At 39.2% G+C, this 25,242-nt stretch overlaps 1 protein-coding gene across 5 annotated transcripts in view; it reads left to right on the top strand.

The window, feature by feature from the left end:
- The window catches only part of LOC311095721 (uncharacterized protein), a 98,956-nt gene extending 74,708 nt beyond the window's left edge, over nt 1-24,248 (top strand). The window contains exons 7-16 of one of the 5 annotated variants that reach the window (XM_084134403.1): nt 1,733-1,848; nt 1,972-2,139; nt 8,788-9,051; nt 10,165-10,257; nt 10,486-10,556; nt 10,677-10,821; nt 11,728-11,994; nt 12,099-12,183; nt 14,410-14,525; nt 14,649-19,227. In XM_084134403.1, the coding sequence (XP_083990529.1) occupies nt 1,733-1,848; nt 1,972-2,139; nt 8,788-9,051; nt 10,165-10,257; nt 10,486-10,556; nt 10,677-10,821; nt 11,728-11,994; nt 12,099-12,183; nt 14,410-14,525; nt 14,649-14,813 (1,490 nt within the window). In that variant the 3' untranslated portion in view covers nt 14,814-19,227. Of the gene's footprint in view, nt 1-1,732; nt 1,849-1,971; nt 2,140-8,787; nt 9,052-10,164; nt 10,258-10,485; nt 10,557-10,676; nt 10,822-11,727; nt 11,995-12,098; nt 12,184-14,409; nt 14,526-14,648; nt 19,228-20,927; nt 21,040-23,938 lie in introns of those variants that run through there. The other 4 variants (XR_014608893.1, XR_014608894.1, XM_084134404.1 and 1 more) reach the window with 4 other exon arrangements.
- The last annotated feature ends 994 nt before the right edge of the window (nt 24,249-25,242 follow it).

Here is a 25,242-nt window from a genome sequence, read left to right as displayed (position 1 = left end):
CCAGTTTAGTTCAGTAGTTCTCAAACATTTTTTGGTCGCGCCCCCCCTTAAAGAAATCTCGCCCCAACCACACACACCTCTGACTACCAAATAATTTCAGAAAAAATGATAAAAACTGAAAGATTTTTTAAATTGAAAAACGTGCAGTGACAAACACCTTCAATAGTTTCACTTTGTAATGTCACTGAATCATGTAACAGTAAGAGAATGATAGATCAGAACTTAACATTTAAAGGGGACCTATTATGCCCCTTTTCACAAGATGTAAAATAAGTCTCTGATGTCCCCAGAGTGTGTATGTTCACGGCACAGGGGGCGGAGCCTAAGCAGCCGCGATCAGAGCCAGAACAGGGAAGATGATAATAATAAAACAGACAGTCACAGTAATGGTGTTCATTTCGACCATAAAAATGCCTGCAGAGTCAGAGAATATATGCTGTATGGAGTTGGAACAGGTATAGTTTAGTTTAATTACGATTATAACCTATTTGGCATTGCTTGTATACACTATTAATGCAAGCCTGCTGTAGGACTTGGTCTGACGATCTGAATTGTCTGAATGATGACACAAAATATACTGATGAGTTTAATAAAGTTTACTGTATGTCACACAAAAGATGAAGCATCAGTTTTTCTTCAGAAAATCACTGTTAGAGCTGAGTAAACAGTATACGAAGTGCATAAGTAACTTGCATACTTACAAATTTCTGTAGAGTTGAGGGAGCATTTTCTTTGAAAACAAAATGAATCCACCTCGTTTTCAGTGGCTGGCAGATTTCAAGAGTAAATAGAGAGAGCTATGTGAATGAATACATCCAGCTACAACACCTTCAACACTTGGGAGATGCTTCGACGCTTCTCGTGAGTGCATTGCTGCAGCAATGGCTGATGTGTACAACTCGCAGTGAACTCGATCAGGGCAGGTCTAAGTTATAACGGCAGTGTCAGTCAACACTCGTGGGCGGGGCCTGTGGCTTTAGTGATGTCACTAAAGCCACATTCTGAAAACAGGTCGTTTGGAGAGACTGCTTATGATTTATGGGGATTTAAAAAAAGGAGTGAGTGGATTTTTATCACTGTAGGGTGGTTGTGTACACACACTGCCAACACACATTTATGTCCAAACACCATACAAAAGTGAATTTTGCATAATAGGTCCCCTTTAAATATTTAGTGATGCTTTGGATGAACAATATATAAAAGAGCCAATATATAACAGTTTTTCTTCTCACCGGAACACACACACAGCAGCGGAGTGGCGCGTTCACAATAGCAGCTTGTGATTCGGTCCTCTGAAGAGGTGCTTTTTTATGGCAAACAACTTCTATGTTGGGCTTGTTCCAAAAGTAACAAGTCAACGGTCTGAACAACGATTCGGTGTGATTGCTGTTCGATGCCGCTTTATAAATGCAGAACGTTAACCACTTTTCACTCTGTTGCAATGGCTGTTTTTCTTTTTTCTGCTGATCTCCCAATGATTTAGTTGATCCTGATAAGCGCTCATTGTCACAGCTGTGAACACAACTTTTCTTATTCCATGAGGGGGTTTGGCGTCACAACGACTTTGTTTCCAGGCGGATGCGCGATACACGTCTCCTTGAAATCCTGTAGAATTCAACCAATCACATGACGACTTCGAATCTCGTGTTTATTTCCACAGACTGTTGGGCGAACGTCTAATGCATGATACTAGCCAAAATATGACAAGATCTGCATTTCTTTGTGTCTGTAGGAGGCAGCATCATAAGCACTCATTGCTCAGAGTCCTTCAACACCAAAACGGCACTGATGAGTCTGTTTGGCCTCCCGCTGTGGTACTTCTCTCAGTCACCACGTGTAGTCATACAGGTCTGACACCTTTGAGAATTCTCATTTCATGTGTATTCATTTGTAAATTCAAGCTTTGATTTCCAATGGTCTCTTTCTCTTCTGTCTTTATCACTGTTTCTCTTCATCCATTTGTCCCTACAGCCAGACGTGCATCCTGGGAACTGCTGGGCATTTAAAGGTTCATATGGTTATCTGGTGATCGGCTTGTCCATGAAGATTGTGCCTACAGCCTTTTCTCTGGACCATACGCCCAAATCCCTGTCGCCCACCGGCAACATTAGCAGTGCCCCACGAGACTTCAATGTATATGTAAGTACACATGGAATTCAAATAATATCAGGGTTTCTACTTCTCTCCAATGAATTATATTAATGAATAAGATTTGTTTTTACTTGTGCTGTGGTAGATTGCAAATTGAAGTCCATTACTGAATACAAATTACATTACCTAAAATGTGTCATGTAGTAATTACATCACTAACTACAATTTTTATAGTGTAATCTGACTACTTTGATTTACTTTTGACCTGACTTGTTTATAACACTGATTTGAATGTGTTTTTTCACTAACTAAAAAAAAAGATTAATATTTTATGCTGTGCTCTCAATTTACCATGAATTTATAGTCGCCTAGCCTGACTAGTGGCTGATCTAGATTAAACTATATGAAAATTAGGAAGAATCAATGATTACGTTAAGTAATGAATTCAATAAAAAAAGTTACTATTCTTACATAATTACAAGTATTTAAATTTTGGAATCTGATTATGTAATTCACTGGAAATAAATATACACTCATGCACTGGAAAAAAGAGGAATAGTCACTCTTAAGAAACAAATAATGTGCCATAGCGCTACAGTTAATATACGATTGCATGCTGGTACATGTACCGTTAGGCCTCAAGGTCAGACTCAGCACTTGCACTCGTCTCATTCTGATGCATCACACTGTTTCCAATTTTGTCAGTCATCAGGGTTATGCTTTTTTCATTATTATTATTATTATTATTATTATTATCTGTTAGAATTCACCACAAAATTCTACGAACAAAACAGTGAAGAATGTCTTTTAGACTAAATGTAAGTTTTGTTAAGTTCTTCAACTTTGTGCTTTTTGTTTTCATTTGTTTTTTGCCAGCTGATATGTGCCCTATTTATAAATGGCTAGAGAAATATAACTATTTATTTTTTTGTATTTAAGTTGATATAGTGAGTTTGGATTTTCATGATCTTTATGCAAAGGATTTTGTAATTGCCATGTGATCTTTATAGGTTGGCCTTTCAAATAAAATTCTATTTTTTATTATTTTAAAAAGGATTGGGTGCGTTTATGTGGCAAACTTCACTGCCGTCTGATAAACAAAAGAAAGAATTAGTTATGATTAATTGTCTAGCATCTGTATTATTTAACCAATCTTTAGTTTAAAAAGGTCAAGTGCTCTAAACAGTAGACATGCATTAAGAGTTATGCACTAGACTGAGACTTTCTAATATGATGTTCCACGTCATAAATGAAACATTAAAATCATCCTTCAACTCCCTTCATCCTCCACTAAATTTATTCCCAAAATGCTGGCAAAAAATTATAATTATTAATGTAATTTGTTAGTTAACCCTATAAAGTCTATTGCATCATATTTGATATCAGAATATCTGAAGGCCTCTGAATCGTCAGCATGATCAACTGCTGAAAAACTTGTTGAATACAATCTACTAAATGCCTTCTGTTGTCTTTATTTTTTTATAAGCAAGTAAAAGGCCTTTTAGAATAATTATATTTATTTTTACTGACTTTTATAAAGTAAATATAAGAATACATTTGATATTATTTCAAGATGGAGATTAACTGGATTGAAGCAACTATGGTTTACTTGATTAACAAATAATAATTATTTTTTTCAAATTAGTTCAAATTGATTCACTTCATATTACACGTGTTTTATGTTTTCATAGTCAGGAGGAGTCATGGATCTTTAAACTTTTAGTTTGCAAACTTTTTTATTTACACAGGTTAAAGGTGAGGAGGGACGATGATCTGCATTAGGAGGAGTTGTAGTTGCGGTTGTGCTTGTTGATCCACAAGTGCTTCAGTCTCGGATCGTTTGTGTAGCGCTCAAGCAGCAACTCTTTTTCTCTTCGCTCCTTCTCTTTGATTATTTTCTTCTCCTCCTGTTTCTTGGCCTTCTCCTCTGCCCAGGTGAACAGAAAAAGTGGCACTTTCCTTTTGCACATTTTCTGGACGGTCGCCTTGTGCTGGGTCTCAGTCTTGGGGCCGTCAGGAGAGGCTACACAGAAGAGCCTCATCATGTGCTCATCGATCTGAGACGCCTCATCCAAATGGCCTTGCATGGCCTTGGAGTCTCCCATTTCCCTGGGGTCACCTTCCTCTTCCTCAAATCCCTGGGTCTCCTCCACTTCGCTCGCCCACGCTTCCTCCTGCACCTCGCTGTCCTTCTCCAACCAGGCAAACATCTTTCTCGCTCTCATTTCAGCCTCTGGCGTTTGGGAGCGTTCAGTCTCGAGTAAGTCACTGATGGTCTTCTCTCTGTCCTCCACATGCTCGTTCTCCTCATCCTCGATGTCAACCAGCATGAGTTGTGGAAGTGGCTCAAACGGGGAAGTGAACGGCTGAGGCTTCCGGCTGGGAGGACGTCGCAGAGCAACGACTTCATCAGGTGCAGGAGTGGGGCTCGGAGGAAGTCCTTTGGGAGGACGCACTTGGGATGAAGAGCACCGGATGGAAAACAGTGCATCAGGTGCTGGAGTGGGACGTGGAGGAACCGCCAATGGATGCATCTGTGGTTTTGCAGGACGCATTTGGGATGAAGAGCACCGGATGGAAAACAGTGCATCAGGTGCTGGAGTGGGACGTGGAGGAACCGCCAATGGATGCATCTGTGGTTTTGCAGGACGCATTTGGGATGAAGAGCGTCGGATGGAAAACAGTGCATCAGGTGCTGGAGTGGGACGCGGAGGAACCGCCAATGGATGCATCTGTGGTTTCGCAGGACGCATCTGGGATGAAGAGCGTCGGAAGGAAACAACTTCCTCTGGACATGAAGGAGCCGCCGACGGTTTGGGAGGATTTACTTGAAGCGGAGAAGATGGCAGGGATAACTCATCCTCAGGTGCTGGAACTGGTTCAGGATGCACGGCTGGTTTTGTCACTGGCGGCAGGGGTTTGAGGCGAGTGCCTGGTAGAGCGAGGTGTCCGGAGACACTTGGAAGCTTTGGGAGTTCTCCCTCTATTGGCTTTAAGAAGGAAGATCTGACTGTAGAATGCAGAGGTTTGACCTCCACAAGAAGTGGCGTTGGCCCTGTAATCTTCTGTTTCCTCCGTTTTCTCACCTTCCTTTTCTTTTCTCCAGCTTCTCTATATCCAGCCGCTAATTCTTGCGCTGCATACTGCTGTGCTCTCTGAGGTGTCTCCCTTCTGCGCAAAAAGTGAGCAAAACACCCAAACAATTTACTAAATATACTGCTAAACAGCGCCATTATGGACACCGAATGCTAAAAGAATTCAATATCTGCAGAAAGTCTCAAGTCTTTCAATCGATTTACTCCTAACACACCAACAGTAGACCAGAGTCAGAGTTGTCGTTTAGAGTTGCCATGACGCATTCTCAATATGATGTCACCACAGTTAGAACTCTGCTGCATCTGGAGCTGCTCAGACAGTTCAAACACACACATTCACACTACTGGCATCAAATGAAATACTGACTGTTTCCCAAACACTCCTTCCCCTCACTGAATATTAAACTGAGATAGTGGAAATAAATGTTCCCTGGTTTAAGCCTTTTATATTTTAATTTTTCAATCAATTAATATTTGTACATTAAAACTGTTTATATTTAAAACATTAATCTCCTAACATACTTAATGCACAGTGTTGGGTACATCTCTAAAAAAAATAATGTAATTACTAGCTACTAATTACATCTTCAACAGTGTAATTTAGCCTTCTACTACTAGCGCCCACCAGTGGTGGCGCCAGGGAGGAGCCAGGTGGTGCTGTAGCTCCCCCTATAATAGCCATAGCACCTGCCCAGCACCCCCAAGAAATGTCTGTAATTTTTTTATATTTATATTTTAATGTCATGTTTGAATAGTCTTTTTCATGTTGTTAAAAACAGGAATTAAATAATAATTTAAAAATCGCGAGCGGACGCGCGCTGGCGGGCGCGGTCGCCGTGAGCGCTGAGCGAGCAGGAACGAGTAACGTTAGTGAGTTGTCGTCGAAAAAGATGGAGAAAGCAAAAAAAGCTGTCGGGGACTAGAAAGAGAAAGAGGGAAAAGGAGATGGCATGTCAATTGATGCGACAGCAGCTACTGTAAATAAGTGGATGGTGAAAGGCAACAGGTAGGATTTAAAGTGTGACGTCCAGGCATGTAGACTACTGGCCATCCGGGAGATTCCCGGTGGGCCGACGTGCTTTTTGGGCCGATAGATCTCATACTTTTTTTTTTTTGTCTTAACGGCCCATAAAACTCGTACATCGGCGGCCCATTCGTTTTGTTTTGCTTAATTGGCGGCGCATGGGTTAGTGCCGGTGTAATGCATTGGTTAAAAAAAGTCAGCGTTCGTTTTTTTTTTCTGACACCCCATGAAACGCGTAGATCAGCGGCCCATTGGTTCTTTTCTTGATTGACACTGGGCTGGCCCAATCACATCTTTAATGTGAAGTATAGAAATATACTCTTTCAAGTATAGAAATTAGTACAAAATCAATTATGAAAGTTTCCTTTATTTTTCAGTGCATTTGTTTTACAATATATGGCTATTACTATCATGGGATTAATTAACTATTATTATGTAGTAGTGTAATGTAGACTGACACTAACTAAAAGAGGTTTGATTTTTTTCTTTGTTTAATTTGCACACTGAATATGGGTTGGAGCTTTTAATTTTTAACTCTCAAAGTGCACCAGATTGATGATTGCCAAAAATGTTGCTGCATACCCCTCTGACACTTGGTAGTTGCGTCCCTGTCTATAGCCCTTGAATACTTTTACATATATATATACAGTATATATATACTTATAGTCGCAAAACGAGTATAGTTAATGTGGGCATGTACGCATGTGTATACTTTCATTATGGTGTTGTTCATGATGGCGTTTCATTATGGTGGTCCGATGCGACCTCCATAATGAAACGCCCCAAAATTCAAAGCACCTTCTCTTAAGTGTTGAGCATCCCCATAGCACCTGCAACAGAAAATCTCTGGAGCCGCCACTGGCGCCCACAAATGAGTTTTTGTCTTATATTTATTATATCATATTATGTTGTTATCATAGGCCTACAATATCACATCAGCAAGAGTTCCGTTTTACCGTGCACAATTGCAAATGTGACATTTATTTTATATAACAGTTAAATTAACAATAAATTAACATTGTGAGATACATTTATAAACAATATTGTCAATATTGTTTGTTTTCCCTTTATTTCGCAGACGAGAATTTCAAAATGAAGCCATAGCAGTCTCAATGCAACAGACAGCGATGATTTTTTGAATGGAATCCGCGTTTTGAACGAATCAATTTAATGATTCAATGAACAATCACTTGCTTCTTTCCCGAAATAATCAGTCGTTTGAACAAATCGGTTGAATGAATGACTCCCTCAACTCACTTATTACGACAGTGACTTGCTGCCACATACTGGCAGTTTTAGTTTCACATTTAAAGTACCCTTTAATTAGAACGTTAAATTAGAAATTAGTTCATATTTAACAATCTCATAGCTTTATTTATGCAATTGTAAATGCAATGTAAATATATTAATGCCAGATCTGATGCCACTTCTGTCTCACCTCTGCAAAGATGGATTTTGATTTATTGATTTAATTTGACTGGTAACCGTGGTATTGTGTAATTATTCTAATAGAATTTAATTTTAATGTTAGAATTTGACATAAAAGGTGATGCATACATCTACAAATGTCCATATATAGGTGAAAATGCCCCTGGAAATCAATTTAAGATGGCGAATATTACCCCTTAATAAAAAATGTTAACTTCTGTCACTGCTGTGAACTGACCACTGCATAGAATATGAAAAATATGAATATCTTCGTCAGTCAGCTGTCAACAACAGGCCTAAACCAGCCATGGCACCAAGCACAGAAACACAATCAGTAAAATATTATCTAATCATTATCAACAAAACTGAAAGTATGGAGACATATTTTTTCAATATTGCACACCCCTAATGCATGGTATTCATTTTGATTTCTTCGGGTCTTAAAAAAGTCTTAAAAGCCTTAAATTTGACTTTAAAAAGTGTGCAGAAACCCTGTGATATGTGCCCAATTTATAAATGGCTAGAGAAATATCACTATTTATTTTTTGTATTTAAGTTGATAAGGTCAGTTTGGATTTTCATGAACTTTGTGCAAAGGATTACTTCGCAGCATAGTAATATGCTAAAGCCCACCCGCGTTTGAGATGTGATTGGTTACAACATGTTTTTGAAGTTGAGAGCGTGCAATTTCAAACCGTGTTTTTGAGACTGTCTTTGGTAAACTGCAGTTTTAAGGAGAAAATACTCAGCAATGGTGTTGGCTGATGAATTTGCACATGGTTTGTCTTAAAGCATATTTAAAAAACCACCACATAGGCATATAATCAACATTAAACACATGATATCCACCACAGGGGCTCTTGAACATTTAATGACACGTTAAAAAAAATGTAAATAAGAATATCAAAAGTGTAAAAGTTGAGCCAGGGGGTCTTCTCGCCTCAGGTAGGGGTCCATCTCATCACAGTAGTAGGGCAATATGACCAGTTTTAGTAATTTTGTTGGCGAGTAAATGAGCAAATGTTTGATTTATTTCATTTAATGTTCTGGTTGATGCTAAACGTAGATCTAAATATGTTACCATGTAAAAGTATAAGCACATTGTTCTTAAGCTGGGCATCTTACCCTATCATGTCTCGCTCCTCCCAGAGGCCATCTGTGCTGTCAGTGGAGGCAGAGAGGATGATGCATTTGGAGGAGAGCTTGTCTCAGCTGTGGGATCGAGTGGCAGGGGGTTTGCTCAGGCAGGAAGAGCAGCACACTGAAGTGCTCAGTCTCTATAACACGCTGCGGTCAGAGCTTCACAGACACACAGACAGAGAGAGCCTGGGCCAGTGGATAGGAGACCTGCTGGAGGAGAGATTCAGCCTGCTGAAGGGAGAAGTGCAGAAAGAGGCCAAGAACACGCAACAGGTGACATCATGCTTAATCCCATAAGGCCTATTGCCTCATGTTTATACACATTTCTAAGATCTCTAAATTATCAGCATGATCAAAACGTTGATGAAAAACCCGTTAAAACCTTTCATCTGATTAATAGTTCATACTTTTTTTAGCCAGCAAAAGGCCTTATTATAATTGTAAAAAATGTCCTCCACTTTTCTTTTTGTGGTGAAATCTTTACAGATATTTAAGTAGATGTAAGAAGAACTTTTATATTGTTAGATATATTTCAAGATGAGCACTTATTGGAGTGAAGCAACTAAGGTTTGCTTTTAATACATAATTTTTAGAAAAATCATGTTCAAATGATACATCAGGCTTATGATTATGATCTCTCAGTCATCATTGCATTACATTGCATCTGTAGTTTGTATCGAGGGTAACAACGTGTTTTGATCACAACTAAGTATTAATTTAAATATCATAAGACATAGTATTGGGAGATATAGTGTCAACTGATATTTTAATGCATGTAGTCTGCTATACTGTTAGTCACAGAAGCCATTAGAATACACTTTTGTTCACATTGAGTTGGGTCTATGACAAAGATCGTTTCAGTAACTCAATTAGTATTTTTAATATTAAAATGCTGTAATATTTATGAATTTGATTATGTACTTATCCACTTCGTTGCGAGTGCCGTGTGCGTGCATAGAGCCTGCCCACACACTCTTCTGATTGGCTTTTTTTTTTTTTTTCGTCTCGTAGTTGCAGAGAAATCACTTGTCACTGGAATCTTATCAAATTGCATCTGGTTAGGACATGGTATAAGACTTCAAGAACTTACTTTTTTTTTTCTACCCCAAAACTTGTGAACTGTTTATGAAGTTCACGATAAAAGAGTAACTTGGGTGAGCTAAACTCACTCCCAGCTGTGTAGAGCACAGAGACGACTAGAGATTAACATCCTGACATAACTTTTACATTGTTCTTAGTTTAACACCATTCTTAACATGTTTATTTTCAGTTATATGTTATGTAATGCCTTTTTTTTGTGATTAAATTCAGTTAATTGAAAAATGAAAGTCCTTGTTTAGCATATTAATTAGTTCCTGATTTGATGTGTTTTGCTTCTGTCTGCAGCGTCAGGAAAAGCATGCAGAAGAGCAACAGTCAGAGAATACTCGACTCGCCGAAGCTGAGGCTCTGCTCCAGACATTGGCACGCAAAACTGAGGTGTGACATTCAAATTGTACCAGGAACACACAAGGTGGTTTATATCAGCATGCTGCAGGATTTAGTTTTGGTTGTGGAAGGCTCTAAACCACTGGCCCAAAGTTACTCTGAACTTTCACATCACAGTACCCATGCTTTTTGAGTATGATATAATGACCTCTGATTCCATAAGCAACATTCAACAGATTCAGCAGAACTGGTGATTTCAATTTAATGTGTTCAATTTAGGAGCTGCGGAGAAAACAAGAGCCCGCATTGCAAAAGATTCCTGAGGCTGAGGCGCCCACCCCTGATCCCAGGTTATTATCTTTAAACAGTCAACAGTGATGTCTTTCAAACATTAAACCAGATTGAAGTAATATTCCAGGTACTTCATGTAAATGGATGTTGTAATGTAAAGCATGTCTGTTTCTCTTCAGCGAGGAGGATGAAAGCGGCTCCAGTGAGGCTTTGCTGGCAGAGGTGAGGAGGCTAGAGGAGGCTTTGGAGCGCATCAGAGATGATGTGCAGGGGCTGGTGGGATGCAGAGACAAATGTGAGCAGCTGGCCTCCTTTTCAAGCTCAGTAAGTGCTCCATGCCATCTGTTATCTATAAGTGTTTGCAGTACCTAGTTTTTATACCTGACATTAACACTTATTGTTTAGCGCTTATAATGCAAGAAATGTTAAACTTTTCTAAAAACCACCTAGTTTTTAGTATGCAAACCAAACTTTGAAAATGTGGTGACCGTTAGAATTGCCAAAACGCATACGTTTTCCGATTTTTAGTTTTTAAAAAAAGGTGTGTTAACAAGATAAGATAAGAGACAGGAAATGTGCAGAGTGGTGGGTCCCCAAGACCAGGATTGAAAACCACTGCCTTCAGGACTGAATTTTGTTGATAAATATGAATATGCATGCACACACATTTTTACAGACAACAATAGCACTACAAACAGACAACAAATTTAGCCGACATTTCATAAATCTGAACTTTTGCTCTACACCCCTTTAGGCTGTAGTTCATGTGATACAGATCCTAAAGTGTCTACATTTGAATAAGGAAAGTAGGTCTGAAAAAGGAGAAATTCACTTATTGATGAACAATTGCAGCTTCTTTTTCATAAAAAGTTAAGTAGAATATTTTCAAACAAAATATTTGTGTAATATTTGTTTTGTTAATATGTAGGTTTCATAAATTTGGACCGTTTTTGAGCAGTCACTAGTTAAATTCCATTGATTGAATTAATCTGGGGTTAATACTGGTAATTCTCCTATTATGTGGTCTTATAAATTTCATATAACAATATATACAAATAAAATGTATTGCATCACATTTGCTTTGCAGTAGTTAAAAGTATTTTGAAGTTTTTTGGGGGGTTTTTGACAACTAAAAATGAGATGACAACTAAAGAGTCTAATATACCAAAAGGCAGATCAGTCTGAACAGTCTTAAATGGTGTCCTAACTCCTGGATCTGTTCTCTTGCAGGTGTCCGAGCAGGTGGAAAGGGAAATCAAGTCTCTGTTTTACGGCAGTGACCGAGCAGTAGAGCTGGAGCTTCCTGAATCTCTCCTGCAGTGGCTCTCTGATCACTTTGTGAGCACCACTGAACTTCAGGCTTCACTCAGCATGCTGGAGAGCAGCATTCTGGGTAACCTGTCCCTTCAGGTAGAGGAGGGCAAGTCAAGGCCTACTAAAGAGACAATCACTCAGACTGTACTACAAGCCACAGGGGAGGCAGGCCTCTCTGAGGAAGTAAGCTTTTGAGAACTCGTCTTTGAGAATGCTAATTAATAAGTAACCCAATTATTGTCAGATATGTAATGCTGCTTTTGTGTTTTGTTGATCTTTCTCCTCAGCATGTACAGTTGATTGTCAACAATGCAGTGAAGCTCTACTCTGAAGACCGCACTGGTCTGCTGGACTATGCATTGGAATCTGGAGGTATTGTAATGATGTTAACTATGGATGGATTTCAAATTGTTTTTAAAAGTTTTTCGCGTATTGTAGAACTGTACAACATGGAATTAGAGATTGGGAAACCTACCTATTATGTAATCGGCGCGGGCCAATGGTAGTACAAAGGTGTTTATTAGTCGAAGTGAATTTTTCTGGAAAGTTTGCTTTGGCAAGCTGCTTTGAACTCCCAAAACTAACTCCAAATGAAGTTCGTTTTGCCCTGATTTTGTTCGAAATGGCATATCAGTTCGATCTACAAGTCCTTCAGACTGACGGCTCCATTGCAGCTTTCATTGGCCAAGGACGACCCAAGAGGACATTGACAAGTATTGGTTGCTTCAGTCGCAGTTCGTTTTCTTCAGCGTCATGTTTAGTGGCTTGAAAATGTAAAGTCGATGTTCCCACAATAACAGATCAGTGTGAAATTCATTCTAGAACGTTGTGCAAGTTTATTTAAACTGGTGCATACTTTTGAAAATCCAGTTTAGTTCAGTAGTTCTCAAACATTTTTTGGTCGCGCCCCCCCTTAAAGAAATCTCGCCCCAACCACACACACCTCTGACTACCAAATAATTTCACAAAAAATGATAAAAACTGAAAGATTTTTTAAATTGAAAAACGTGCAGTGAAAAACACCTTCAATAGTTTCACTTTGTAATGTCACTGAATCATGTAACAGTAAGAGAATGATAGATCAGAACTTAACATTTAAAGGGGACCTATTATGCCCCTTTTCACAAGATGTAAAATAAGTCTCTGATGTCCCCAGAGTGTGTATGTTCACGGCACAGGGGGCGGAGCCTAAGCAGCCGCGATCAGAGCCAGAACAGGGAAGATGATGATAATAAAACAGACAGTCACAGTAATGGTGTTCATTTCGACCATAAAAATGCCTACAGAGTCAGAGAATATATGCTGTATGGAGTTGGAACAGGTATAGTTTAGTTTAATTACGATTATAACCTATTTGGCATTGCTTGTATACACTATTAATGCAAGCCTGCTGTAGGACTTGGTCTGACGATCTGAATTGTCTGAATGATGACACAAAATATACTGATGAGTTTAATAAAGTTTACTGTATGTCACACAAAAGATGAAGCATCAGTTTTTCTTCAGAAAATCACTGTTAGAGCTGAGTAAACAGTATACGAAGTGCATAAGTAACTTGCATACTTACAAATTTCTGTAGAGTTGAGGGAGCATTTTCTTTGAAAACAAAATGAATCCACCTCGTCTTCAGTGGCTGGCAGATTTCAAGAGTAAATAGAGAGAGCTATGTGAATGAATACATCCAGCTACAACACCTTCAACACTTGGGAGATGCTTCGACGCTTCTCGTGAGTGCATTGCTGCAGCAATGGCTGATGTGTACAACTCGCAGTGAACTCGATCAGGGCAGGTCTAAGTTATAACGGCAGTGTCAGTCAACACTCGTGGGCGGGGCCTGTGGCTTTAGTGATGTCACTAAAGCCACATTCTGAAAACAGGTCGTTTGGAGAGACTGCTTATGATTTATGGGAATTAAAAAAAAGGAGTGAGTGGATTTTTATCACTGTAGGGTGGTTGTGTACACACACTGCCAACACACATTTATGTCCAAACACCATACAAAAGTGAATTTTGCATAATAGGTCCCCTTTAAATATTTAGTGATGCTTTGGATGAACAATATATAAAAGAGCCAATATATAACAGTTTTTCTTCTCACCGGAACACACACACAGCAGCGGAGTGGCGCGTTCACAATAGCAGCTTGTGATTCGGTCCTCTGAAGAGGTGCTTTTTTATGGCAAACAACTTCTATGTTGGGCTTGTTCCAAAAGTAACAAATCAACGGTCTGAACAACGATTCGGTGTGATTGCTGTTCGATGCCGCTTTATAAATGCAGAACGTTAACCACTATTCACTCTGTTGCAACGGCTGTTTTTCTTTTTTCTGCTGATCTCCCAATGATTTAGTTGATCCTGATAAGCGCTCATTGTCACAGCTGTGAACACAACTTTTCTTATTCCATGAGGGGGTTTGGCGTCACAACGACTTTGTTTCCAGGCGGATGCGCGATACACGTCTCCTTGAAATCCTGTAGAATTCAACCAATCACATGACGACTTCGAATCTCGTGTTTATTTCCACAGACTGTTGGGCGAACGTCTAATGCATGATACTAGCCAAAATATGACAAGATCTGCATTTCTTTGTGTCTGTAGGAGGCAGCATCATAAGCACTCGTTGCTCAGAGTCCTTCAACACCAAAACGGCACTGATGAGTCTGTTTGGCCTCCCGCTGTGGTACTTCTCTCAGTCACCACGTGTAGTCATACAGGTCTGACACCTTTGAGAATTCTCATTTCATGTGTATTCATTTGTAAATTCAAGCTTTGATTTCCAATGGTCTCTTTCTCTTCTGTCTTTATCACTGTTTCTCTTCATCCATTTGTCCCTACAGCCAGACGTGCATCCTGGGAACTGCTGGGCATTTAAAGGTTCTGTTGCAAAGTTTTCTTTGATCGAAGCAGAGACCAGTGAGACAGTTGGGATCGCGTTCAACGGAAGTTATTCTTTATTGAGAACTCCGCCGTACGCGGCTGTAGAAACGTCCAACATGATCTAATCTAACATAACTTTACATGGTATCTTATAGGCATTTTAGGAGGAGGGACTTTTGGGGGTGGAGACAAATTCAAACAAAGCATGTAAATGAGTATACAGGTTAAGGTAACACCCTAGACTGAGGGTCTAGCCAATCCTAATTCAATCAGCATAAGGCTCCAAGGGCCATTTGGGTCCGAAAGCCATTTGCGATTCTCAGTGAATCATTCGTGTGCTACTCCCATCAGTTCTGAGTGATACTGGGACTCAAAGAGCCATTAAAGACAATGAGGAGAAAACAGGAAAGGCAACTTTGCTGAGCAGAATCATTATCTTACCCTTAAACACTAAATACAATATTCTTTACCGTGATGTTATGTAAGGAAGCATATTTGACATAGATTCTTAAATTTGAATCCTTCAGTCCCCTCTTTGAGAGTTCTTAAAAACTCTCACAAAAATACAAATTTAGACACATAAAGTTCATTCTTGTAACTGGTGTAAGTTACAGGCACATATAACTTGCTCTGTGTTGTTCATCTGTAATTGCATGCTGACACAGAAACAAAACATGCAATTTAGGGTCCGTGAATTTTCTGCGTTGTGTATTTTTCATTTTCTTTGGTGATAGTTCGTTCAGCAGTGGGTCTGGTTGTCTTCTTGAGGTTGGGGCTTCATACGCAGATGAGACGGTCGTTGCATATGGATCTCGGAAAAAACCATCAAGTTTTATCTGCACACTGTAAGACAGAAAACAGAAAAACAGAGAGCAGTATTTCTTCAAAACACTACGGTTGTAGCAGTTTAAACACTATGGTTCTATCGTTTTCAGAGTCTACTGTTGTCGTTTCATTCTTTCCCTATTTCTTAATTTATTTGACACCTATGGACCAGTGAGGTGAGGATGGACTATGGTTGGGAAGGGCCTATAAGGGAATCTTCACCACAGGGTTGGCCCCCGAAAGCCTGTTGCTTCCAGTTCTTCCTGGGCTCCTCACTGTCCTTGTCCTATTCTGTCCCTGTGTTGTGTACACACTGTACAGTGTGTGAGAAAATTGGCACATTTCCATTCTCCAGTGAAACATCAGTCCTAATAAACATAATTAACAGAGGATGGTGTCTGATTGTAATGTTCTGCATAAGATAACATTCAGTATAACATTTTAAGGCTGTGAGTATACTGAATGTCCCCCAAACAAAAGCTGAGACAGTCACTTTCCTTTTGTTCTATTAAACAAAAATAAGTCTTTCATCTTTGTTGTGAGTTACTGGGGAAATTAAGCACTCACAGCCTAAATGGTTAACACCGTATCAAGTTGCCCCACGAGTTTAACGAGGAGGGGAGGGGCTGCTTCAGAATATCAAGCAGGCTAAGCAGAAGCTGGTTAACCTTGTTAACTTGTCTTAAGTTATTTTTGTTTTTTCTACATTCTTTTCCAAAATGTCCGTGCTTGCCACAGTAAGAACAACTGGCTTCTCTAGGACTTTTGCGTTTCTGTTTCTCTGAATTGACCTTAAAGGATGCTGCTGCAATTTTTACTCTTGCCTTGACATCAGAGTCTCTTTCCCAAGTAGCTAACTTGTCCAAGTTGCTTTGCAGGGTTCTACTGGACCATGTTAGTTCTAAGTAAGGTAAGGCCTTTTTATGTTCTGACAGAAGACCCTGAAACCATGCGCGAACTAGGGGACCATTATCACCTAGCACCTGCTCTGAAGTGTCAGCAATTCCGCTGTAAGCGGCAGCGGTCTGACAGAACCTCTCAGTATATTCACTCACAGTTTCTTCTTTCTCTTGTACACAGCTAGTAACTCTCGACCAATCGATTTTGGGTCCTAAGATATTCTTTAGGATTTTCAAAACACCTTCTCTCAAATCGCCTTTACTGACATGTTGCAGTTCGGAAGTAACAGCAGACTCAAAATTGTTGAATTCAGATTCAGTTAGAATTTGTGACATCAGCTGTGTGACTTCCGGCAACGACATGTCGTAAAGATGCATTTTACTGAACAATGCTCTTCTAAATTCAGAAAAATTTGTGCGTGCTGAGGGTAAACTCTGGGAGAGTCTATTATATCCTTAGGACCTAAAGATGTTTTGGCAACCGTTTGTATTTGGACAACAGAAGAGTTCGGAGTAACACTTTTAGTTCCCTGAGATCTTCTCCTAGCCCCACAAACCTGCACTGAATCTACAGGCTGATCAGTTACTGATTGGATGGCTACATTTGTTTCAAAGAAAGCTTTTAAGTCAGGATAATTGTTATCAGGCTGACTAACTTCTTCCACATCAGTTTTTTCTGCATCTTTGTTGCGGTTTACTTTCTTAGTCAACGAAGATATTCTAGCACGGAGCTCTTTGATCTGTTTCTCTAGCTCGGAGTTGCGCTTAGACTGTTCTGTAGCTAGGGTTAAACCAAATTCTCTGTGACAACATATAAAACTTTTCACACTGTTCTTGCGAATACTTTCTCCTAGTACCTTCTTACAATCTTCAATTGACCAAACTTTGCCTGGATCAATGCCAAATTTCTTTGTTAAATTCAATCTGACTTCCTCAGTCACGATTGAGTCCATGTGCTCTGATAACAAAGACTTGAATTCACTATCTGTCCAAAAAGGTGTAATCTGTCTAGTACTTTTCCTAAACATTTTGTGAATTTCTGTTACCACAAACAAACACTAAAAAAAACTTCTCTATACTGTCTTGCAAACAGAGGGTACAATCTTATTAGCACATGAGGCTAAATCTAATTCTAAAGCTAATTCTCTAGCTTACAGATAGGTCTTCTCTAGCAAGAGCATACACACAATATTAACATGTAACTGTTAATCTTCCCTGCCATCAACAGAGGATCAATTTCATCTCTAAAAGAAAACTTTTTAGAAGCTTATCTTTAGTTAACCAAACTCTACAGCTGTTTGTTAACTACTTCTCTGAACGGCGCAGAGGAAAACATTTGTACTGGTCTGCATTGGTTCTTTGAATGGAGTGAAACTCACAGTCTTTGGTTTTACAGAAAACATTCGTCTGGAACTCAGTCAGCTTTGTTGAGATCTTTGAGCTTGAAGTTTTCAATCTGGAGGAAGCGTCTGGAACTCAGTCAGCTTTGTTGAGATCTTTGAGCTTGAAGTTTTCAATCTGGAGGAAGCTCCTTTTTTCTCCATCCGGCTCACGGCACCATCTGTTGTAAAGTTTTCTTTGATCGAAGCAGAGACCAGTGAGACAGTTGTCTGTTGTAAAGTTTTCTTTGTTCGAAGCAGAGACCAGTGAGACAGTCGGGATCGCGTTCAACAGAAGTTATTCTTTATTGAGAACTCCACTTTACGCGGCTGTAGAAACTTCCAACATGATCTAATCTAATACAGTATGCATTGTAGTTATATACATTCCAAGGGGGAGGGATTACATAGAGGTGGAGACTCTGAACAAAGCATGCAAATGAAGTAGGAACACACCCTACTCTGAGTCCAATTGAATCAGCATAACTATTCACATGCTGATACTGGCCAGGAACTCCAATTCCAAGAGCCATCCCAGTGCCATTAAAGACAAAAGGTGAAAGTCAATCAACCTAACGATTCAACGTCTGGGCTCCGAAAGGTGAGAATCAAGTGATCTGATTCATTTAAAACACAATAGAGAAAACAGGTCTAGCAGGAAAGGAGACTCTTTGCTGGAGACTCCATAATCATCTGAAATCAGTCTACTAAACTTTATCAGTTTATATACTATTGCAGTGGAAAAACTAAATTAAACATTTAATAAAAATGTAATCCAACAGCGTTCAACGGAAGTTATTCTTTATTGAGAACTCCGCCGTACGCGGCTGTAGAAACGTCCAACATGATCTAATCTAACATAACTTTACATGGTATCTTATAGGCATTTTAGGAGGAGGGACTTTTGGGGGTGGAGACAAATTCAAACAAAGCATGTAAATGAGTATACAGGTTAAGGTAACACCCTAGACTGAGGGTCTAGCCAATCCTAATTCAATCAGCATAAGGCTCCAAGGGCCATTTGGGTCCGAAAGCCATTTGCAGAACAAAAGGTGAGATTCTCAGTGAATCATTCGTGTGCTACTCCCATCAGTTCTGAGTGATACTGGGACTCAAAGAGCCATTAAAGACAATGAGGAGAAAACAGGAAAGGCAACTTTGCTGAGCAGAATCATTATCTTACCCTTAAACACTAAATACAATATTCTTTACCGTGATGTTATGTAAGGAAGCATATTTGAAATAGATTATTAAATTTGAATCCTTCAGTTCATATGGTTATCTGGTGATCGGCTTGTCCATGAAGATTGTGCCTACAGCCTTTTCTCTGGATCATACGCCCAAATCCCTGTCGCCCACCGGCAACATTAGCAGTGCCCCACGAGACTTCAATGTATATGTAAGTACACATGGAATTCAAATAATATCAGGGTTTCTACTTCTCTCCAATGAATTATATTAATGAATAAGATTTGTTTTTACTTGTGCTGTGGTAGATTGCAAATTGAAGTCCATTACTGAATACAAATTACATTACCTAAAATGTGTCATGTAGTAATTACATCACTAACAACAATTTTTATAGTGTAATCTGACTACTTTGATTTACTTTTGACCTGACTTGTTTATAACACTGATTTGAATGTGTTTTTTCACTAACTAAAAAAAAAGATTAATATTTTATGCTGTGCTCTCAATTTACCATGAATTTATAGTCGCCTAGCCTGACTAGTGGCTGATCTAGATTAAACTATATAAAAATTAGGAAGAATCAATGATTACGTTAAGTAATGAATTCAATAAAAAAAGTTACTATTCTTACATAATTACAAGTATTTAAATTTTGGAATCTGATTATGTAATTCACTGGAAATAAATATACACTCATGCACTGGAAAAAAGAGGAATAGTCACTCTTAAGAAACAAATAATGTGCCATAGCGCTACAGTTAATATACGATTGCATGCTGGTACATGTACCGTTAGGCCTCAAGGTCAGACTCAGCACTTGCACTCGTCTCATTCTGATGCATCACACTGTTTCCAATTTTGTCAGTCATCAGGGTTATGCTTTTTTCATTATTATTATTATTATTATTATTATCTGTTAGAATTCACCACAAAATTCTACGAACAAAACAGTGAAGAATGTCTTTTAGACTAAATGTAAGTTTTGTTAAGTTCTTCAACTTTGTGCTTTTTGTTTTCATTTGTTTTTTGCCAGCTGATATGTGCCCTATTTATAAATGGCTAGAGAAATATAACTATTTATTTTTTTGTATTTAAGTTGATATAGTGAGTTTGGATTTTCATGATCTTTATGCAAAGGATTTTGTAATTGCCATGTGATCTTTATAGGTTGGCTTTTCAAATAAAATTCTATTTTTTATTATTTTAAAAAGGATTGGGTGCGTTTATGTGGCAAACTTCACTGCCGTCTGATAAACAAAAGAAAGAATTAGTTATGATTAATTGTCTAGCATCTGTATTATTTAACCAATCTTTAGTTTAAAAAGGTCAAGTGCTCTAAACAGTAGACATGCATTAAGAGTTATGCACTAGACTGAGACTTTCTAATATGATGTTCCACGTCATAAATGAAACATTAAAATCATCCTTCAACTCCCTTCATCCTCCATTAAATTTATTCCCAAAATGCTGGCAAAAAATTATAATTATTAATGTAATTTGTTAGTTAACCCTATAAAGTCTATTGCACCATATTTGATATCAGAATATCTGAAGGCCTCTGAATCGTCAGCATGATCAACTGCTGAAAAACTTGTTGAATACAATCTACTAAATGCCTTCTGTTGTCTTTATTTTTTATAAGCAAGTAAAAGGCCTTTTAGAATAATTATAAAGATGTCCATCTTTATGTTGTGGCTTTTTGCAGTGAAATCTTTTTTTTTTTCTTTTTTTTTTACTGACTTTTATAAAGTAAATATAAGAATACATTTGATATTATTTCAAGATGGAGATTAACTGGATTGAAGCAACTATGGTTTACTTGATTAACAAATAATAATTATTTTTTTCAAATTAGTTCAAATTGATTCACTTCATATTACACGTGTTTTATGTTTTCATAGTCAGGAGGAGTCATGGATGTTTGCAAACTTTTTTATTTACACAGGTTAAAGGTGAGGAGGGACGATGATCTGCATTAGGAGGAGTTGTAGTTGCGGTTGTGCTTGTTGATCCACAAGTGCTTCAGTCTCGGATCGTTTGTGTAGCGCTCAAGCAGCAACTCTTTTTCTCTTCGCTCCTTCTCTTTGATTATTTTCTTCTCCTCCTGTTTCTTGGCCTTCTCCTCTGCCCAGGTGAACAGAAAAAGTGGCACTTTCCTTTTGCACTGGAAGTTCGCTTTGTGCTGGGTCTCAGTCTTGGGGCCGTCAGGAGAGGCTACACAGAAGAGCCTCATCATGTGCTTATCCATCTGAGACGCCTCATCCGAATGGCCTTGCATGGCCTTGGAGTCTCCCATTTCCCTGGGGTCACCTTCCTCTTCCTCAAATCCCTGGATCTCCTCCACTTCGCTCGCCCACGCTTCCTCCTGCACCTCGCTGTCCTTCTCCAACCAGGCAAACATCTTTCTTGCTCTCATTTCAGCCTCTGGCGTTTGGGAGCGTTCAGTCTCGAGTAAGTCACTGATGGTCTTCTCTCTGTCCTCCACATACTCGTTCTCCTCATCCTCGATGTCAACCAGCATGAGTTGTGGAAGTGGCTCAAACGGGGAAGTGAACGGCTGAGGCTTCCGGCTGGGAGGACGTCGCAGAGCAACGACTTCATCAGGTGCAGGAGTGGGGCTCGGAGGAAGTCCTTTGGGAGGACGCACTTGGGATGAAGAGCACCGGATGGAAAACAGTTCATCAGGTGCTGGAGTGGGACGTGGAAGAACCGCCAATGGAACCATCTGTGGTTTCGCAGGACGCATCTGGGATGAAGAGCGTCGGAAGGAAACAACTTCATCTGGACATGAAGGAGCCGCCGACGGTTTGGGAAGATCCACTTGAAGCGGAGAAGATGGCAGGGATAACTCATCCTCAGGTGCTGGAACTGGTTCAGGATGTACGGCTGGTTTTGTCACTGGCGGCAGGGGTTTGAGGCGAGTGCCTGGTAGAGCGAGGTGTCCGGAGACACTTGGAAGCTTTGGGAGTTCTCCCTCTATTGGCTTTAAGAAGGAAGATCTGACTGTAGAATGCAGAGGTTTGACCTCCACAAGAAGTGGCGTTGGCCCTGTAATCTTCTGTTTCCTCCTTTTTCTCACCTTCCTTTTCTTTTCTCCAGCTTCTCTATATCCAGCCGCTAATTCTTGCGCTGCATACTGCTGTGCTCTCTGAGGTGTCTCCCTTCTGCGCAAAAAGTGAGCAAAACACCCAAACAATTGACTAAATATACTTCTAAACAGCGCCATTATGGACACCGAATACTAAAATAATTCAATATCTGCAGAAAGTCTCAAGTCTTTCAATCGATTTACTCCTAACACACCAACAGTAGACCAGAGTCAGAGTTGTCGTTTAGAGTTGCCATGACGCATTCTCAATATGATGTCACCACAGTTAGAACTCTGCTGCATCTGGAGCTGCTCAGACAGTTCAAACACACACATTCACACTACTGGCATCAAATGAAATACTGACTGTTTCCCAAACACCCCTTCCCCTCACTGAATATTAAACTGAGATAGTGGAAATAAATGTTCCCTGGTTTTAGTTTCATATTTAAAAAGAAGCCTATTATTTCATATTTTTTTCCAATCAATTAATATTACATTAAAACTGTTATATTTAAAACATTAATCTCCTAACATAATTTATGCACAGTGTTGGGTACATCTCTCTAAAAAAAGAATTTAATTACTACTAATTACATCTTCAACAGTGTAATTTAGCCTACTACTACTAATTACTCTCTCTCTCTAAAGTATCCTATTCCATTACTTGTTACTAATTATTTTCTAAATCCCATATCAACCTCGACCAGTTGAACAATGCAACATGAAACTGCTCTTTTAATTCTTTGAAATAAATAATATAAAATTGCAAAAAATATTTTTGAACTGACCAAAGTGTAACCCGAACAAGGTTACTGGAGTGCAACCCTCTATTCCGCCAGAGGGTGGCGCATACACCCCCAGCGAATTTTTTAATAAAAAAACAAAACACCTTTCCTCCGGTGGAGACGTTGCCAGAAAGCAACAAGGACTGCTATGAAAAATATCCTCTGAAGGATAGAAATTCGAAGAAAAATCTTGTACCAAATATTGAAATATTGTGTGTCCATTAGGTTGAAAGCTGTGAGAGAGAGAGAGTTAAGGCACAGCGAGCTTCTCAAGATACCTCCGGTAAGGATGCTAATACTAATTCGAGTGTTATGCTGATTGTGCTAGCTCCATTATGGCGCGAAATACCGTTCTTTTAAAACCAATCGGAGTTGTGAAACTGATTCTTGCTGTTTGATACCATATACACACAGATTAAGATTGTTTTATGTTGTTTGAGATGCTCATAAAAGATCGCTAATCGCGCTAGCCGCGTGCTAATCGTTAACATTTAAATGTGAATTTGTTTTGGTTTGTTTTGCTAGCTCAGATAAGCTAGTCACCCCTGTAGCAGATCATTGATAGTATACTATTCACGCCACTAAAGGTGCCTTTATACCCTGTTTTGTTGACTTAAAAGTCATTTGATTGAGGGAGTATTTATTCTCTTGTTTTCATATGTAAAAACAAGGGTGATTTAGTTCATTTAATTGCAAATATGTTTGATATGTATATGAGGAGCAGAAGTTCATCTTAACTGTTAAAAAGAATAAATATATTAACATGTGATGTTTAAAATGTTATTAAGATTCATAAATAGATTTAAAAGGTTAAAAACATAAATATCCGGTATCAGAAATCTCATGATTTTATTTCTATACTGTGAGATGGAAGTACATGATTGATTGTTGTTCATTGGAACTGACTTATGTTATGTGGTGTGATGTGTACCTATTCATTTACATAATGATTAGAGTATTTATATCCTTTACAATTGGTTATATTTGATTTGACATTTGAATGGAGAAAAGTTGATTAGATTTGAACAGAAATGAGGCAATAGTAACTAATGCATTCTGTACTGTATGTATTGGTTTTAGAAAGGGATAGACCATCTGAATCTGACCCTGGTGGTCAGTGGCGAGCCAACCGCAGAAGTGAACGGACCAAGAGCCTGGTGTGGCCAGCCGTGGCATCTTTGGAACCATCATCATCCTGTGCCTTCATTTGAAACACAGATAAGAACACACGTAAACCTACCCGGGTAGTGAAAAGAACATACATACTGCAACAACACACACACACCAAGAACTTTCATGGACTCTTTCTTTATTTGAAGTTATTTATTTTGGGTTTATTGTGTGCTGTGCACTCAGGAAGCCGGCTTAGGTAGGCAGGGAATGTAAATAACTGTCTTTAATTTTGTATAATACATTTCTCAAATTTACCTGTTTTGTGTTGTCTGTTCTCTGCTGACCTTTTTACTATTTCAGGCTCCGTAGTCGTACCTAGAGCTTCTGATATTAGCCAGCTTTAATTCATAGCTACTTAAATTAGTTATCGGTTACACTAACCTGAGACGCGGGTTACAAGTGGTGAGCCAACCAGGAGTCTGGTTATGTGTTAGCAGTGAGCCACATTACAAGTGTGTAAGCTCTTTGTTATCTGTTTATAGATCACTCTTTACTAAACATGGAGTTCATAACGAGCTCAGGTATCAAAGTCCCCAATGCAGTAATGGTGAGTGGTTTGCTTGAATCACCAGAAGATGAGGAGATCATAGACTTCCTTGAGAAGTATGGCTCCATGAGACTTGTCCCAGTTACTGACATTAACTCAGAGTTTTATAAAATATCAAGATGGTGTTGCTATTGAAGCCTTAGCCCCTCTTCTGCCCTACACACATGAACTTAAGGACAATCCAGATGTAAAATACTACGTTCAAGCTCTGGCAAGTGTGTACACCACTAAAATTGGCTGCAGTGTTACCAAAGCCTACCTTGATGAAATAAAGAAGTTAGCAAAACTGAGTGGACGAGGCTTCGAAGAGGTGCTGAAAGACATGATGTCAGCGATCAGTGAGACAATCGAGACTGATGGCAGTGGTGATGAGTTTGGAGCCAGACAGCTCATCACGCCTCTTGACACATTTGAACCCCCACACCCCCAGCTGCTCCCAGATTCTTCTCGGGAAAGGTTCATTCATAGTGGTTCATCCATGCCCACCAGCTGATGTGAAGCGAAGTCTGTCCGTTGTGGAGAGCGACCTGAATCCACCTGAAATTCAAAAGGTCATTGTTGAGCACATTGTGAGGAGAGATGAATTAAACACACATTCACACTTTTCCATCAAGCTTCGTTCATTCTCAGGCAAGCTCCCCAGACCCAATAGTGAGACAGACTA

Source organism: Abramis brama (assembly GCF_963993115.1).
Source record: "Abramis brama genome assembly, chromosome: 14".
Taxonomy (NCBI): domain Eukaryota; kingdom Metazoa; phylum Chordata; class Actinopteri; order Cypriniformes; family Leuciscidae; genus Abramis; species Abramis brama.
The sequence above is the reverse complement of the archived record's forward strand: the minus strand, read 5'-3'. Positions and strand labels throughout refer to the sequence as shown.